This window comes from Euprymna scolopes, chromosome 26, assembly GCF_053919585.1.
Source record: "Euprymna scolopes isolate OS-2025 chromosome 26, ASM5391958v1, whole genome shotgun sequence".
Taxonomy (NCBI): Eukaryota; Metazoa; Mollusca; class Cephalopoda; order Sepiida; family Sepiolidae; genus Euprymna; species Euprymna scolopes.
The window spans coordinates 18,943,111-18,958,110 of NC_136507.1; the positions used below are offsets into that span (position 1 = coordinate 18,943,111).

The 15,000-nt window shown below is 36.1% G+C and overlaps 1 protein-coding gene across 3 annotated transcripts in view; it reads right to left on the bottom strand.

Annotated features, from left to right (window-relative positions):
- The window catches only part of LOC145247945 (putative sodium/potassium-transporting ATPase subunit beta-3), a 238,430-nt gene that overhangs the window by 129,115 nt on the left and 94,315 nt on the right, over positions 1-15,000 (bottom strand). For 2 of the 3 annotated variants that reach the window (XM_080109589.1, XM_080109588.1), the window contains 2 exons: positions 9,163-9,267; positions 4,166-4,452 (listed from right to left, as the gene is read on the bottom strand). In XM_080109589.1, coding sequence (XP_079965715.1) covers positions 4,213-4,452; positions 9,163-9,267 — 345 coding nt within the window. In that variant the 3' untranslated portion in view covers positions 4,166-4,212. Of the gene's footprint in view, positions 1-4,165; positions 4,453-9,162; positions 9,268-15,000 lie in introns of those variants that run through there. The other variant, XM_080109590.1, reaches the window with a different exon arrangement.

A 15,000-nucleotide genomic window follows, 5' to 3' on the forward strand; every position in this document is an offset into this window, starting at 1 on the left:
GACCCCACTTTTCTGCTCCCTCTGCCTACAGCATGTGATTTTTGTGATTAATTTAGCCAGCTTTCGAGAGGAGCATCCGATCACAAGCCTCGCATTTTTAGCTGTTAAACGCATTAGGTAAAACTAACATCTTTTTTCCCCAAGATTTTTCTTGAGCATGATCGATGTTTTTCCTTTTTGAAAACTTCAGATCCACCTCTAACTAGCCTTTTCCATTCGAGCCGGTATTTCGCTAGGGTTTCCCAGTTCTGAACAGGAATCTTGAAAGCTTTAAGATCGTCTTTTATGCATTCCTTGAAGTGCGTCTTTGGACCATGTTGAGGACACTTCCCAGTCTTAAGCTCACCATAAAACAACTGTTTAAGCAGCCTCGCATCCTCCATCCGAACAACATGACCTGCCCAGCACAATCGGTTCCTCATTACCATCTCTTCAATACTCAAGCACTCAGCTTTCTTGAGAATATCCGTGTCAGTGACTGCCATTTTACATTCAGAATTTGCTTGTGGCATTTCTGATGGAATCTCTCAAGTTGCTTTAAGTGCCGATGCTGTGTTATCCAGCACTCTGATGAGTAAAATAAAACAAAAAACACACAGTCCGCATAAAAACTCTTGGTTTTGACAGAGATCCCATCATCACACCACAGAGATGTATCTCCACATCCAGGGAGCCATCTCTAGCGACTGTGTTACCTAAGTGTCTACAACATTTAGCCTTCTTTTCCTGACAGATATTTGGTTCAATGTATGGCGCACCAGATGCAGAGGTGAACATCACTTTCGTCGTCTTGATGCTGTTAGTTAAGCCAAAGGCATCAGATGCGGCTGAAAAACAATTCATTATATTTTTTGCATGTTGCGCTCTGAATGGGACACAAAATCAGCATCATCAGCAGAAAGTAGTTCCCTGAATAAGTCTCCGAACGTTTGTGACTTGGTGTTACATTGCAGCCAGAGGAGATTACTTCAAAAGGGAATAGTTTCATGCGTGTTTTTTTATTTTTTTCTTAGAAAGGAGTCACCACTTATCAAGGCTCGAAGGCCACTCGAGGATAAGGGTTAATGAGTGTACAGTAGTCAATGGGAAAATATCGTAGTAATCGTTAGTAGTGGAAATTTGGTAAATCGGATTACTTAAAGGGGTGGCTCATCAAGAACTTGTTTATGTTGGACTTGAAGATGACCATTAATAAAAGTGCCCGTATGAAAAAAGTCTGGAAACTTATTGGAGGCACCTTGTATAAATCAGGTTGTTCTGGATCGATCTCCCTTTCACAGCATAGTTCTGTTCAACTTTGATTGATTCTCCAATATCATCTCGTCGATCAACCTGTTTGATAAGATCTTGACCCAAATGTATAACGCTATGCTTAGCAGAGTTATGGGCCTTTAATCGTCCAGTTCTTTCTCGTCATGTTTGTCCTGCTTCTTCAGCAATGTAATCACTCTCTTGGTAACTTGATATATAACTCTTGTCAAACCAATGGTTGATATCTTTCAAAATCACTACAAACATGTCGGACAACCTCAAATACAATTTGTAAGGCACTCCTCAAATCCCAGTGATTTGTTGTAAGCTGACCTGCTTCGATGGAGCCAGGAACTTGCACTCTGTTAACCCTACTTACACAACCTGCACTCTTTTGTAAACTCTTTTGGTCATTTCCAGAACTGACTCGGGATTCTCCGTTGATACTCGGGACTGACTGGATAAGTTCTAAAATTTTTTGGATACACATTTCTTACAAGTACTAGATAGTGCAGTCTCGGCGTGCACCACTGTTAGGATGTGACAATGAAAATGGGAGGAGGTAATGTTGGGCTAGAAATGTCAGCGAGCGAACGAAACGGTGACATTTAAAAAAAAAACATCATTTACAGCAATCATTTAAAAATTAAAGTTTTTTTTTTATTTCCAGTGAATTTTTAAAATGGAGCTTTTCTTTCTTTTGTTTTCTTTGAAATTTTTTTTTTTTTTTTTTAATAAATTTGTAGATTAACACTTTCAGCTAACTCTCTAACCCCAAGTAAAAAAAAAAAATTGTTTCTACTTTTGTTTTGTTTAGGCAATTATGTGTGAATACCATGAAAAACTTAGTAGCAAGAAAAAATAGATTTTAGAGTGGGGGATCAGTTTTGTGAAATGATCCTCCCACCATTTCCTGGCCATTCTAGCTGTTAACTAGTTTTTTTTGTTTTTTTTTTACCACCAACCCGCAGATCAACTGTTGTAAAACCATGCATAATTGCCTAAAATCTTGAACATCAAAAGAAAAATGCACAGAATTTATCTCCCATAGCAAAAAAAAAAAAAAAATTGGTTAACTATCCTAAAATGCCTTAATGACCTGGAAATGGGGATCATTTTATATTAAATTTATATATGAAACTGATTTCCCACTCTAAATTTTAAATCAATTAAATTGTAAAATTTTTTCTGCCAAGTTTTTCAGGGTGCTCACACGTAATCGCCTGAAAATGTAGAATCTAATTTTTTTTAGAGTGAGGGGAGAACGATGAGCTAAGATTGTTAATCTAGAATAATACCATTTTTTTATACATAAAAAGTGTAATGTGTTATTGATTCAAGCGGACTCGTGTGATAAGAGTTGAAAAAGTCTGATATACCACATGCGTTCATTTCTTTTTGTCAATCATGCAGACTAACCAACAGAAAAAAGTAGTGACAAAAACAAGGTAAATGTTAAAGGTCGCGGCCAGAGGAGAATGTGAGAAAAATTCTGTACAGGCATTAAAAAAATGGTTTTACATTGTTGCTTTTCTGTTATATATTATTGAATGAGAAATTTCGATTTAAAATTTACTTAATATTATGCATGTACACTTGAGAAAAATCACGCTTGAAAAGTGTCAACAGTATTTGAATAAGCGAAATCAAAACAAGATTGTGACCACACACATCTGACCTGATGTCGTGTGATTTCACTTATCCGGATGATGTTGACACATTTCAAGCATGTTTTTCTCAAGTTTGCATGCGTAGTACTAAATGGATTCTAAATCGAAATAATTCCTCAATAACATATTAACAAACAACGACATAAAACGATTTTTAATATTATATAAAATTTGTTTTGCATTCTGCTTTAGCCGCGACTTTTAACGTTTACCAAAAACAAATAGTCAACGAATAATTGTTTCCAAACGAAAAGGAAAAAAGAAATTTTTTTAACTTACTTGCATATTTTTTGTTTTAAAGTGTTTGAAAAAAATATATATGTATATATATTGCAAATACAATGTTGTTAAAACTTCGATTTTGTAATTGCTGCCGCCGGCTCTCCGGATATTACCAATGTTTGAATGATGGGTTTTCGTTTTTAGGTGGAAAAAAAAAAAAAAAAAAAAAAAAAAAAGGCAGACATACAATAAATAACTCTTCCAAACGCAATAAAATTAATTTTTCTGATTAATTGAATAATAATAAAAAAAAAAGGTTACATACTTTTTCATTTCCCACAAACGAAAAATTAAATGTAAATACAAACATTTAAAACAAACAAACAAAAAATACGCAGTTAGATTAGAAAAAACTAACCTTTCTTTCGCTTGATAACAATTTTTGGTTCTTATTCAGAATTAGACGTATTTTAAAAAGACTAAATCGCAGAATTTTTTTATGATGTACGTACTCACCACGGAACGAAGATGTCATATTCTAAAAAACCGCGTAAATTGATGGAGTATTTTTTAAAACTATTTTTACTGATTAATAATTTTTGGTGGCAACTGAAAGGGTGATTTGATCTCTTATTTCTTTAAAAAAGAAACTAACAAAATCTCGATAGCCGAATTGAATTGGCACCCTTAAATTTGAACATATTCTAAAACAACATGGCGTCTCCCGTCGCGCTCGTTATAAAATGAGATTTTTTTAGTCAAAAAAAAAAAAAAAAGAAAAAAAAAAAGAAAAAAAAAAGGGATTTTTGGAATATGACATTATCATTCTGTAACGGATACGTACATTATAAAGATTTGTCTGCATTTTCGATATTTTTTTTATTTTATTAAATAAATCGATTTAAGAATAAGAACCCAATTTGTTGACTATTTGTATTTCCTTTGATTTTTCACCCCTTTTCTCTGTTAACTATTCTACACCACTGTCCTTTCTTTTTTTGTGATGTTGGATGACGACTGTGTTTGTTTTTTTTTTGTTTTTTTGCGTGTTATGAAAGTGATTCTCAGCTTATTCGATGGACAGCTCAAATGCCGCATATCTGATATCAACTCTGTGTCGAATCTGGATGTTCTTGGCGAAGAATTTGCACTTCACGTTCACGATCGTCCCCCGAGTGGCGTTCAAAAACTTGGCCCACACGAAAGGGGGACGATATTGTTTCTGGCCGTAGTAGGGGAAATATTTAATGTCGATCCCTTCATTCGGAATGTAAATGACGGTACCAAGGTTTTTCTGGTCATGTGCTTTCTAAAAAGACAAAAATAAAATCAAAGAATCAGTAAACCGCATTATGGCAGTCACTCGAGAAGAATTATTAGTAAGCGTTGTTATAAATCGGAATATATAAATAGATACTGCCAAGTTTGCTGCAAAAAAAGGTGGGCTCCCTCTACCTGGCTAGAAAACTTTTCTCACCTTTTGGCATCCTATATCTCTACAAAGCCACTATTTGCCAACTCATGGAGTATTGTTGCCACATCTGAGCTGATACAGCAACCACTCCGTCTTGGACAAGTTACTCTAACCTAATAGATTCCATAGTAAGCGGTGAAGTAGATTGATTTTTTTCTCTTAAAAAAAATCAACTTATAAGTAGTTGCCTCAATGAGTAGTGACGCCTAGTTATAAAGGTGGTCATAGTGGTAATGCAGCAGTTGTAAAAATATTTATCTTTTCTTTTTTCTATTTGTAGCTTGACTTGTCTGATCTATACTCTGCTTCCTTTGTCCCAGTTCGTTTTACTTGTTGGTCTAGTGGTCTTCAACAATTCACTATTCTAATTGCTTGTTATAATACAGCTTCCTGTTTCAGTAACTTCTTTTCAACAACCGCAGGCAACTGAAAGGGTGATTTGTCTGCATTTTCGATATATTTTATTTTATTAAATAAATCTTTAATATATATTAAAAAAAAATGTAAAAAATATTAAACGTTACTATGAATTGGAATATATAAATAGAAGATGTCACAAAGAAGGTGGGCTGCTTCTACTGAGCCAGTACGTTTCTCACCCCTGTCAGTGTCTGATATCTCTACAAAACCACTATTTGTCAACCCATGGAGTATTGTTGCCACATCTGATCTGATACACCAACTATTAGTCTCTCTTGCTTGCATAGGTTACTCTAAGTTACTCTAGTTTCTGCAGTTCTTTTTATTGGGAGAGAGAAATGTATTCACAAGAGGAGAGATCAAAAATTACTTCCTTATAAAAGATGAGCCAAAATTTATTTCTTATATAATTTCCATACTTATATATTGAGGTTTGTGTGGGATAGTAGCATCTCGTTAACACAGCTTGCACTCAACATGCACTGACCTGCCTGATGACCCCTGCTAGCTTATAGGTGCAATGCATCGTCAACGAGTTTAAAGTCTGTCAGTCTTAACCTTTCGACATCTCTGCACTTAATTTGAACACAAGCAAGTTGGTTCAAGCTAGTACTACGTTAACCGTGTTATTGACACCCAACACTCTAACCTATTAATAATAATAATAATAGATCCTTCACTTTTTGTTGGAGGGAGAAATTCATTCACAAGAGGAGAGACCAAAAATTACTTCCTTTATAAAAGACTAGCGGGAGTTACCCGGCGTTGCCCAGGTGTTTGGAGGTGTGTGGTTTTGGGTAAATCAAAACTCCGGGGGGGGGGGGGGGTGTTAAAATAAAAGAAAAAGTTTTGGTAGATAAGTATGAGGATCGAACCCGAACCCTTGAGGCAAAGATGGAAATTAAAGTGTGAAAAAAAACGTGCGACGTTAACCATTTGGCCACCGTGAAATACTAACAGAAACGCGTTTGAATTTGTTTAACTATTTAGAATTGGCAGGTGCATGTTTTAATGACTTAATGAGGTCAACTTTGACCGCGGGGTAGTATTTCATTTACTGCGGGAATGCTTTCTTAATTTTTATTTTCCCAAGATGTTGGGGGGGGGGCAGCTCCCCACAAAAAGGGGATTGTCCAAATTGAATAGCAATTGTCTGATATAAGGAAAATATTTCCACATTGATCAAATCTGATTTCTTTCGGACATTTCCGGCGATCGCGACCAGAAAAATACCGCCAGAATTAGTGCCACTTTTATTACATGAAAAAGCCTAATCCACATGCGGTGAGCGAAAAATGTTGAATATTTATCTTTTCAAAGTCGAGCAAATTAAATAGACAGGCGACCTCTGTTGTTAACTCGTAGATATTATGATTTATATGTGATATAAAAAGTTTTAAGAAGTTGTGAAAAAAGCCTTTCTTGAACATACACAAAAAGCGAACATACATGCACACATTTTCGCTTTGATATATATAGATAAGCTAAAATTTATTTCTTATTAAATTTTCATATTTAATCAAAAATTGGTCTTTTTTGCTTGCATAGATTACTCTAACTTAATAGATGTCACATTTCTTCTTTGCATATCTTTGAAACAGGTGGTAATACAACAGGTTGACACTTTTTTTACACCTTGTTTTGCGTTATTGTTATATTCTGCAAAATCTTGCAAGCTCTACTGTTTGGCAAACAAGGCACTGTTGCATCATATCATTCTCCTCTCCGCATTTACAGATGTTTGAGTTCGTTTTATAGCCCCGTTTAGTCATAGCAACTTTTAATTGCCCCATTCCTGTTCTAAGGTGGTCGAATGTTTTCAACAGAAGCCGGGAGGGAGGCATTCTGTCCAATAAAATAAGTTTTCTGTTTTGTTTTTTTTCACTTAAAATAAATATTAATTTATATTCAGCATGAAAATTTGTGTGTTTGTATAATAAATACTGATAATGAGGATTACGAGACACTGTGCCAACGACTATTGGTTCAACCTCTGACTACTTGGCCTGACCTGGCAGGACCGTGTCACCAACATCAATGTCCTAGCCAAGGCGCGGATGCCCAGCATTTATACCATCTTTATGAACAGACGTCTGCGCTGGCTGGGCAATGTAAGCCGGATGGATGTAACTTACGTCTGCCCAATTGTTTGCATCACTTTAGTTGCCTGCATTCCACAACCTCAACAAGATCCAACCGAAAACTGCTCACCCAAGGAATTGATAGAAGTGAATTAAGAGCCAAGATTGATATATATATATATATCTATGACTTGGGTGCTATTTGCTAGAATTGAAACCAAAACCTTTAGCGTAAAGCCTTAGTTGCTACCGTTTGAGCTAATGACACATGGCTGTCATTTAATCATCATTAACTCAGATAGGAAAGTGAAAATTGACGAGTTCAAAGAATTTTGTTGCGCTACATTACCCCCATGTTGGTTCAATTCCATGGATTGATATCACTCCAAGTGCTCGTGTTGCTTTAGGGCACAGTGCTGAGTTAATCGCAGAGAATGGCAACATTGGTCTGCTCAACTATACAGAATCTGGCATTGAGGCAAATAAGTTCCTATGTCAGTATTGGGTAAACAAGTCTCGAAAGACAAACTATCAGATTGTATTAACGGACTCTGGAACAAGAGTGATCCCATTGTTATGAAGACAAGAGATCCGGTTTCCAACCATATACCTGAAATGAGTCATTAGAAGTTGTGAGCAGCTTACAACTGCAATTCATGGTTGCAACAGGGAATGAGTCTTTGTTGTGCTTTTTGACTGATGATGATGATGATGATGATGATGATGATGATGCATGTTGAGTTATCTAATACATTGAATTAGTTTTTCCATTGTGTAACCTTCTAGTAGTGTATTTTCTCATTCTAACTGATTATTTGAAAAGCTTGTTTCATGCAGTATCAAGTAGAGGTCTCATTTGTCTCCTTAGCTTGAATAGTTTTAAAGATACAGGCATTTAAAGTTTGTCCGTAAACTGTCTAAATTTTGTCTGCCAGCAAATTTATGATGTTTTGGTACTTGAACCCTTAAAAGAAGGATTTTTATGTTGAATATCGGCTTTCCAACATCCTACCATGTTATACCACCCTATTTGATGTCAAAAATGAACTTAAAGAGCTAAAAAAAAAAAAAACCTAACCGCTTACATTATAGGTATACATAGGTAAATGTCTGCTTGACCTCACCCCAATTAAGCCCACTGTGCATGGTCCCCCATGAGTGCACAGTAAACGAGGCATAAAAAAAATGATTAAGTTCAGCATTTGCCCCCCCCTTCCCCATTTAGTCCCAAAAGTCTCCAAGGGACGTCAAATCCTGGTGAAAATGGACAAACGGTGCAGTTTTAGGCCTTAACATATGTAAATTTGACTTCTGCATCATGCAAAAAAAGAAATGACTGTCCATCATCCCCCCCCCACCCATTTAGCCCCAAAAGTCCCCAAGGCCTTAACATATTTAAAGTTGAGTTCAGTACCATGCAAAATTGTTAAATAGATATACGCAGAAAATTTTGGACAAATATGGTAAAGTAGTCCCAAAAATGGAGTGTTTTTATTAGCCCTAAAAGAGCCCCTGGGGCACACCCAAGAGTTATCGCGAAGTTTAGACAAACAAAATTATATAGGAATCAGTTAGTTACAACTTTTCAGAAAGTTTTATAAAATCCAAGGCATCATTTAAAATTTTTTTTTTTATAAGTACAAAAGTGTCAATTTTAGCCATTTTAACCCGAAAGGCATCCCTGGGGGGGGGGGCAACCAGAGTTTTCCTAGAAAATCCGTTCTGTTACTTTTTTTTTTACTCATATCATGTTTAATGTTTGTGCAAAGTTTCAAAAAATTCCAAGGTGTAGTTATTGAGAAAAGTGCAGACAAACGAACCGATGAACGGACAAGGGTGAATTTACAGGTCCACCCTCCTTTTTGTCGGGGGGGGGGGGACCAAAAAGAGAATAGGAAGAAAAAACGAAAAAGGAGAAGAAGAAAAGGCAGATAAAGGAGAAAAAGAAGAAAGAAAAGCGGAGAAAAGAAGGAAGAGAAAAAGAAAGCGAAGAGGAAGAAAAATTTGTCTTGAAAGAAACCATGGTTAAAAGAATTCAACTTACCGCTCCAAAACAATTCATCGAGATTTTGTTCGCAAAGAATCGGTTTGCAGGAAGGTCTTTGGGCAGTTCATCCTTTTTATAAAGATCCGGTTTCCAACCATATATCTGAAATGAGAATTTTCCGCATTTCTGTCAAAAAGGTTGAAAAAATAAATGAAAAACAATGTATATACTTTCAATCCTCTCATAATATTCTTCTTCATCCAACTAATTTATTAGTAAAAAAAAAAATAATCAGGAGGTTAATGCAGGAGGTTAATTGAAAATGGCTTGTATTTTTTATGTCCAAATTTTGTCTTATGACAAGATCAACCCTTTTTTTTTTATATATACATATATATACTAGCAGGGTCGGGGGGGGGGTGCTCGGCCTTGCCAGGTTGTAAAATACACTGAAATATATTTTAATTCATGCAGATTTCGTGTTTATTCTTACAGAGCCAATTCTCTATTGAATATTATATTGTACCTAATATATAGTACTCATTTCAAAAGAAAAAAAATGACCTGGGTGCCATGAGCTACAATCAAAACCAAAACATTTAGCGTTCCAGTCACATTTCCTACTGATGTAGCTGTCGAGAGATAGGTAAGAAAGATTTAATATTAAACGATTTGAAGAAATTAATTGAATTTGGGCATGCGCAGAAGGAAATAGAAATATGTTGGCAAGTTGAAATGAACATTTTGCATTTAAACTTGTTAATATATGTCTGTACGCGTTTTTCATCCATTTAAAAGATTTTACTCGTTATAAACCATCGCTGGTGTATGATTACTAAGGATAGGACAACAGCATATTCTTTCCATTGTTTTGACTCTCGAGTGTGTATCCGTTGATATCTTAGATGCTTTTATATAGAGTGATGTGGTTCTCGGTTGCTTAACTGTCTAACTGTGTCAGATATATATTCGAGAGTCAGAACTATGAAAAGAATATGCTGTTGTCATAGCCCTAATGATAACTATTTCCTGTTAATTTCAGTGGTATGTGACCAATAGTTTAAGAGTTTATCGGTTAAATATTTACACACGGACAGACACACATACATTTTATTTATATTTCAAAAGTCATCAACTCTACGTTATATATATATATATATATATATATATATATATATATATATATTTATGCTAATAGACCTTTTACGGTTAGACTCTAAAGCAATTCACAGACAATTGAGGAGAGATGGAGAAGGTCATCCGTTTTTATTTATATATAAATATACTAATGAATTGGCATTTAGTAGAACTTAAGGATAAGTATTAATGAGATTGTCAATTGGATGTAGAACAATTCTTTTTCTTATTTTTTTTTTAATTGTTCTTTAATTCCAAACAAAATACAATACCACTTTGACATAACAGGCTACTATTTGGGACAAAATTTGCAGGGATACTATGTAAGGAGTTGAGCAGTACAGTCAGGGACTCAGGGACCCAGGAGAGAATTCCAAAATCTTGCAGTTCAAGAAAAGAAACTATTTGAGTAAAAGGTTTTTCGGTATCTAGAGATCTCTACAGTATAGGGGTGGGATTTTGCTGCTTGTCGGGGTATTAGTGCTTTGAGTTTGTTCGAGCACTTACCATTAAAGTACTTGTAAAACAGGCACAGGGATTATTTTGTTCTTTTTTTCTGTTATTTCACCTCAAACAAAGTGTAGTACCTGTTGGATGTAAGGAGTTTGGGATCAAATCTACATAGGCACTATGTAGAGAATTGAGCAACAAAACGTCTGTTCACATGACACTTGAACTTCTGCATGTCGGTACAGTCAGGGAAAAGGGGAGCAGGGAGGGAATTTCAAAGCCTAGCAGTTTGAGGAAAGAAACTATCTGAGTAAGTCCAAGGATGGAATACTGCTGCCATATCTGGGCAGAAGCTGCTAAAAACAGCCTATCCTGCCTTGACAGAGTACAAAATAGACTTCGTGGCTTAGTGGGGGATGCCCTTTTCTCTACCCTGCAACCTTTCTCCCTCAGAATAGACATTGCGAGCCTATCCTTGTTTTATCGTTATTTCCATGGCAGGTGCTCGTCTGAACTCCAATCTCTGGTCCCCCCTCGCCAATCTTTCACGAAAAACACTCGTCTAGCTGAATCCACTGTGAAAAATTTCCCCCACTCTTTATCTGTGCCTAAATCAAAACATGGATTCCATGAACAAAGCTTCTTTCTTAGAACTGCATGCCTGTGGAACTCTGTTCCATCTGCCTGCTTCCCACCTGACTACAACTTGGATGTCTTCAAGTCCAACGTTAACAAGTTCCTAATGAACCGCCCCCTTAAGTAAACACTTCATCAAATCTCCACACTAACGTACTGTACTTGTAATAACCCTTATCCCTGAGTGGCTTCTGGGCCTTGATAAGAGGTGACCACCGTGTAAAAAAAAAAAAAGAGTAAAAGGCTTTCCAGTATCGAGAGATCTCAACAGTGTAGGGGTGGAATTTTGCTACTTGTCGGATTAGTCGGGGATATTTACGCCGAGGAGTACAAGTGCTTGAAATTTGTCAGAGCACATTCGATTAAAATACTTTTAAAACAGGCAACATTTTGATGATGGGACAGGGGTTGGAGTTTGGTTGATAGTGCAGGAGCTATTAGGATGGCAACTCCTTTTTTAATCCTGTCTAGGAGTGAGAGACTAGTGGCAGAATATTATGAAAGGAAAACAATGGGCGAAAAGGGCAGGATTTGATTATTTAAGAGGGCGATTCAACAAGTATTTGTTAACATTGAACTTGAAGACGACTATAAGACTACAGACAAGGGAAGCAATCCTGTGGCAAAGTGTTCTGCTGATGTGAAGTTCTTGGAAATAAACTCTGTTCATGGAATTTGGATTTTGATTCTAGGTATATAGAAGTGGCACAGTCGTGTTACATGTTCATCAGGTTTTGGAAAGACAAATCAGACAAAGGGATAACGAAGGAGGGTCGGACAAAAAAGAGATGGAAGACGGCATCCGAGAGTGGACAGGGCTGGCACAGAGTAGCATGTTAAGGAAGGCAGAAAACCGAGAAGGTTGTAGGAAGCTGACTGACAGATCATTTTTGGCATCACACAGGTCATCTAGACCACAGAACAGATGATAACGATGTGTTATAGAAATTGATATATATCAATAGTTAGAACATTCAAATAAGTTTCAATAAGGGTTAAATTTTTCAATGAATTTAAAGACACCATTAAATTTAATTTCGATTCCATCTAAGATCACTATGGCAATTATCGGTTAGGTCCATTTTTTTAACTGAAATATATAAAAATGTAAAGAAGTGGAGTTCATTTTTTGAAAGTTGATTTTCTTCTGAGTATGTGGTACAATGGGGAAAAAGATGGCTGGTTACTTTTAATGCATCTAAAACCAAGCTTCTATCTCTACACCATCTATGCTCTGATGCCAATCTGGCATCGGTTGAAATGAATGGCTCTCATCTTGGGGAGGCTTCATGTATTGACAAGCTTCTGGGCTTGACCTTTACTCCTGACCTGAAATGGAACATGTATATCAAATCCATTGCCAAGGTCACTGGAAAAATGGTGGAATTCTTCTATTGCTCCAGTAGATGCAATTCTCTATCTATATAAAAGCCAGGTACGGCCAACGATGGAGTACTGTTGCCACACCTGGGCAGGAGCTGCTAGAAGCAGCTTATCCTGCCTTGACAGAGTTCAAAATAGACTTTGTAGCTTATCCTGCCTTGACAGAGTTCAAAATAGACTTTGTAGCTTAGTGGAGGATGCCCTTTTCTCTTCCCTGCAACCTCTTTCCCACAGAAGAGACGTTGCGAGCCTGTCTCTGCTTTATCGTTATTTTCATGGCAAGTGCTTAGCTGAGCTTCAAACTATGCCCCCCCCCAAACTTTTACAAAAAACACTGGTCTAGCCAAAACCACTATCAATAATTTTCCACACTCTTCATCTGTGACTAAACCTAAATGCAGATTCCATGAACAAAGCTTCTCTCTTAGAATTGCACGCCTGTGGAGCTGTCTTTGGATTACCTGCTTTCCAGCTGAATACAATTGGATTGTCTTCAAGTCCAATGTAAACAAGTTCTTGATGAACCGTTCCGTAAGTAATCCAATTTACAAAATTCCACTACTTATGTTTACTATGCTATAATCACATTGACTAATGTATACCCATTAACCCTTATCTTCGAGTGGCCTCCGGGCCTTGATAAGTGGTGATTCCTGTGTAAATAAACAAAAAACAAAAAAAAACTTAAATTAAAGCATTTCTCAGGAAATAATTTATTTAAATTTTTTACTTTTATTCGTATTTGTAAAAGGAGGAAAAATTGAAGTGGGACACTATATCAAATGCTCATCCATGTTGCCCAGATCTTGAAAAGCCAATCCTTCAAGGAACTATGCAGAAAGAAAGAAGGAAGAAGCACCAGATGCCAAACATTCGCCTATTTCAGAAACGCCAACCGAAAGATATTTTCAGGATTCTAACCGTCCTTCTAAAAACTCAATTGTTCGGGGTCTCTCTTGCACTTGGTTCACTGAGTATATCTACTAGGTAGTTTTGAAATTCTTTTTCATGAGTCTGGCAGCTCCTATGATTACTGGAATGATGGAGATCTTCCTAAGATTTCAATTTCTTTTCCTGTCATTTATATGACATTAGTTTTTATCTATCTTCTGCCATTTATATGACATTAGTTTTTTATCTATCTTCTGTCATTATGAAAACCTTGAACTAGGGTTTCTACTCTCTCCTTCTTGTCTCATATCAGACCATGTATGTAGTAGTGTTGTCATATTTGGGCTGGTGAATCTTTGTCATATTTTGATTTTTGATAAATTGTGGAAACGTATCTCTAATTTCATTGTCCTCCGCCGTGTGTTCTTCTCCTCTGTAATCTTCCTCTCTCACAGATGTAATGTTACTAGTTTTTTGTTTTTTTTTATAAATATTATGAAATGTGTTCTTCAGAATTGTCTGATCTATTCCCTGCTTCCTTTGTTCTAGCTCGTTTGACTCGTTGGTCTAGTGGTCTTCATCAATTAGCTGTTTTGATATATTATTGTAATACAGCTTCCTACTCCACTAGCTTCTTTCCAAGAACTGCAAGTTTGTGAAACTCTCTTTCGGCTGAATGTTTTTCTCCTACTAATAGCTTTGATCTTTTCAAGACTAAAACCAATAAGCATCTTCTCTCTTTGCGATAACTATCTTTTGTTCTTACATCAAGTGGCTTCACACCGTGCCTGTTTGCGATATCAAAGTGACCAAACAAATGTTATCTGAAATTAAAACATAGAAAATACTTCTGCAAAGTTAATAATTACAGAACTAGAAAAATGCAATTTTAAGTTTCATTGTTACAGACTAATTATTTTATTTTATTATCTTCATAGAAATCACTCCAGACAAGACATGAAGCCACTTGACCACTTGATGTAAGGAGCTAAAAAAAAACAAACACTAATTCAAGATCAAAAACTTGCCAACCATAGATAGATAGATTCTGACGCAGAAAACTATAATTAAAATCAAACATATATATATATATATATATATATATATATATATATATATATATATATAGCATAATCATGTTGAGATGCCAATTCTCATTAGATCACCAAAGTTAAGCAATGTTGAGCCTGGTCAGTACTAATATGGGTGACCATGTAGGAATATCAGGTGCTGAATGTGCTCTTTGTTTATCTCGGTATTGTTTCCAGTCATCTTCGCCTTTGGAATTAAACTGTGCCGACTCTGAAGAGGTGTGGTTGATATTGTGCAACTCTTGCTTCACAATTACATATGCAGCAAACCTTGCAAGGTGTATCCATTATCTCTCAAGCCTGAATG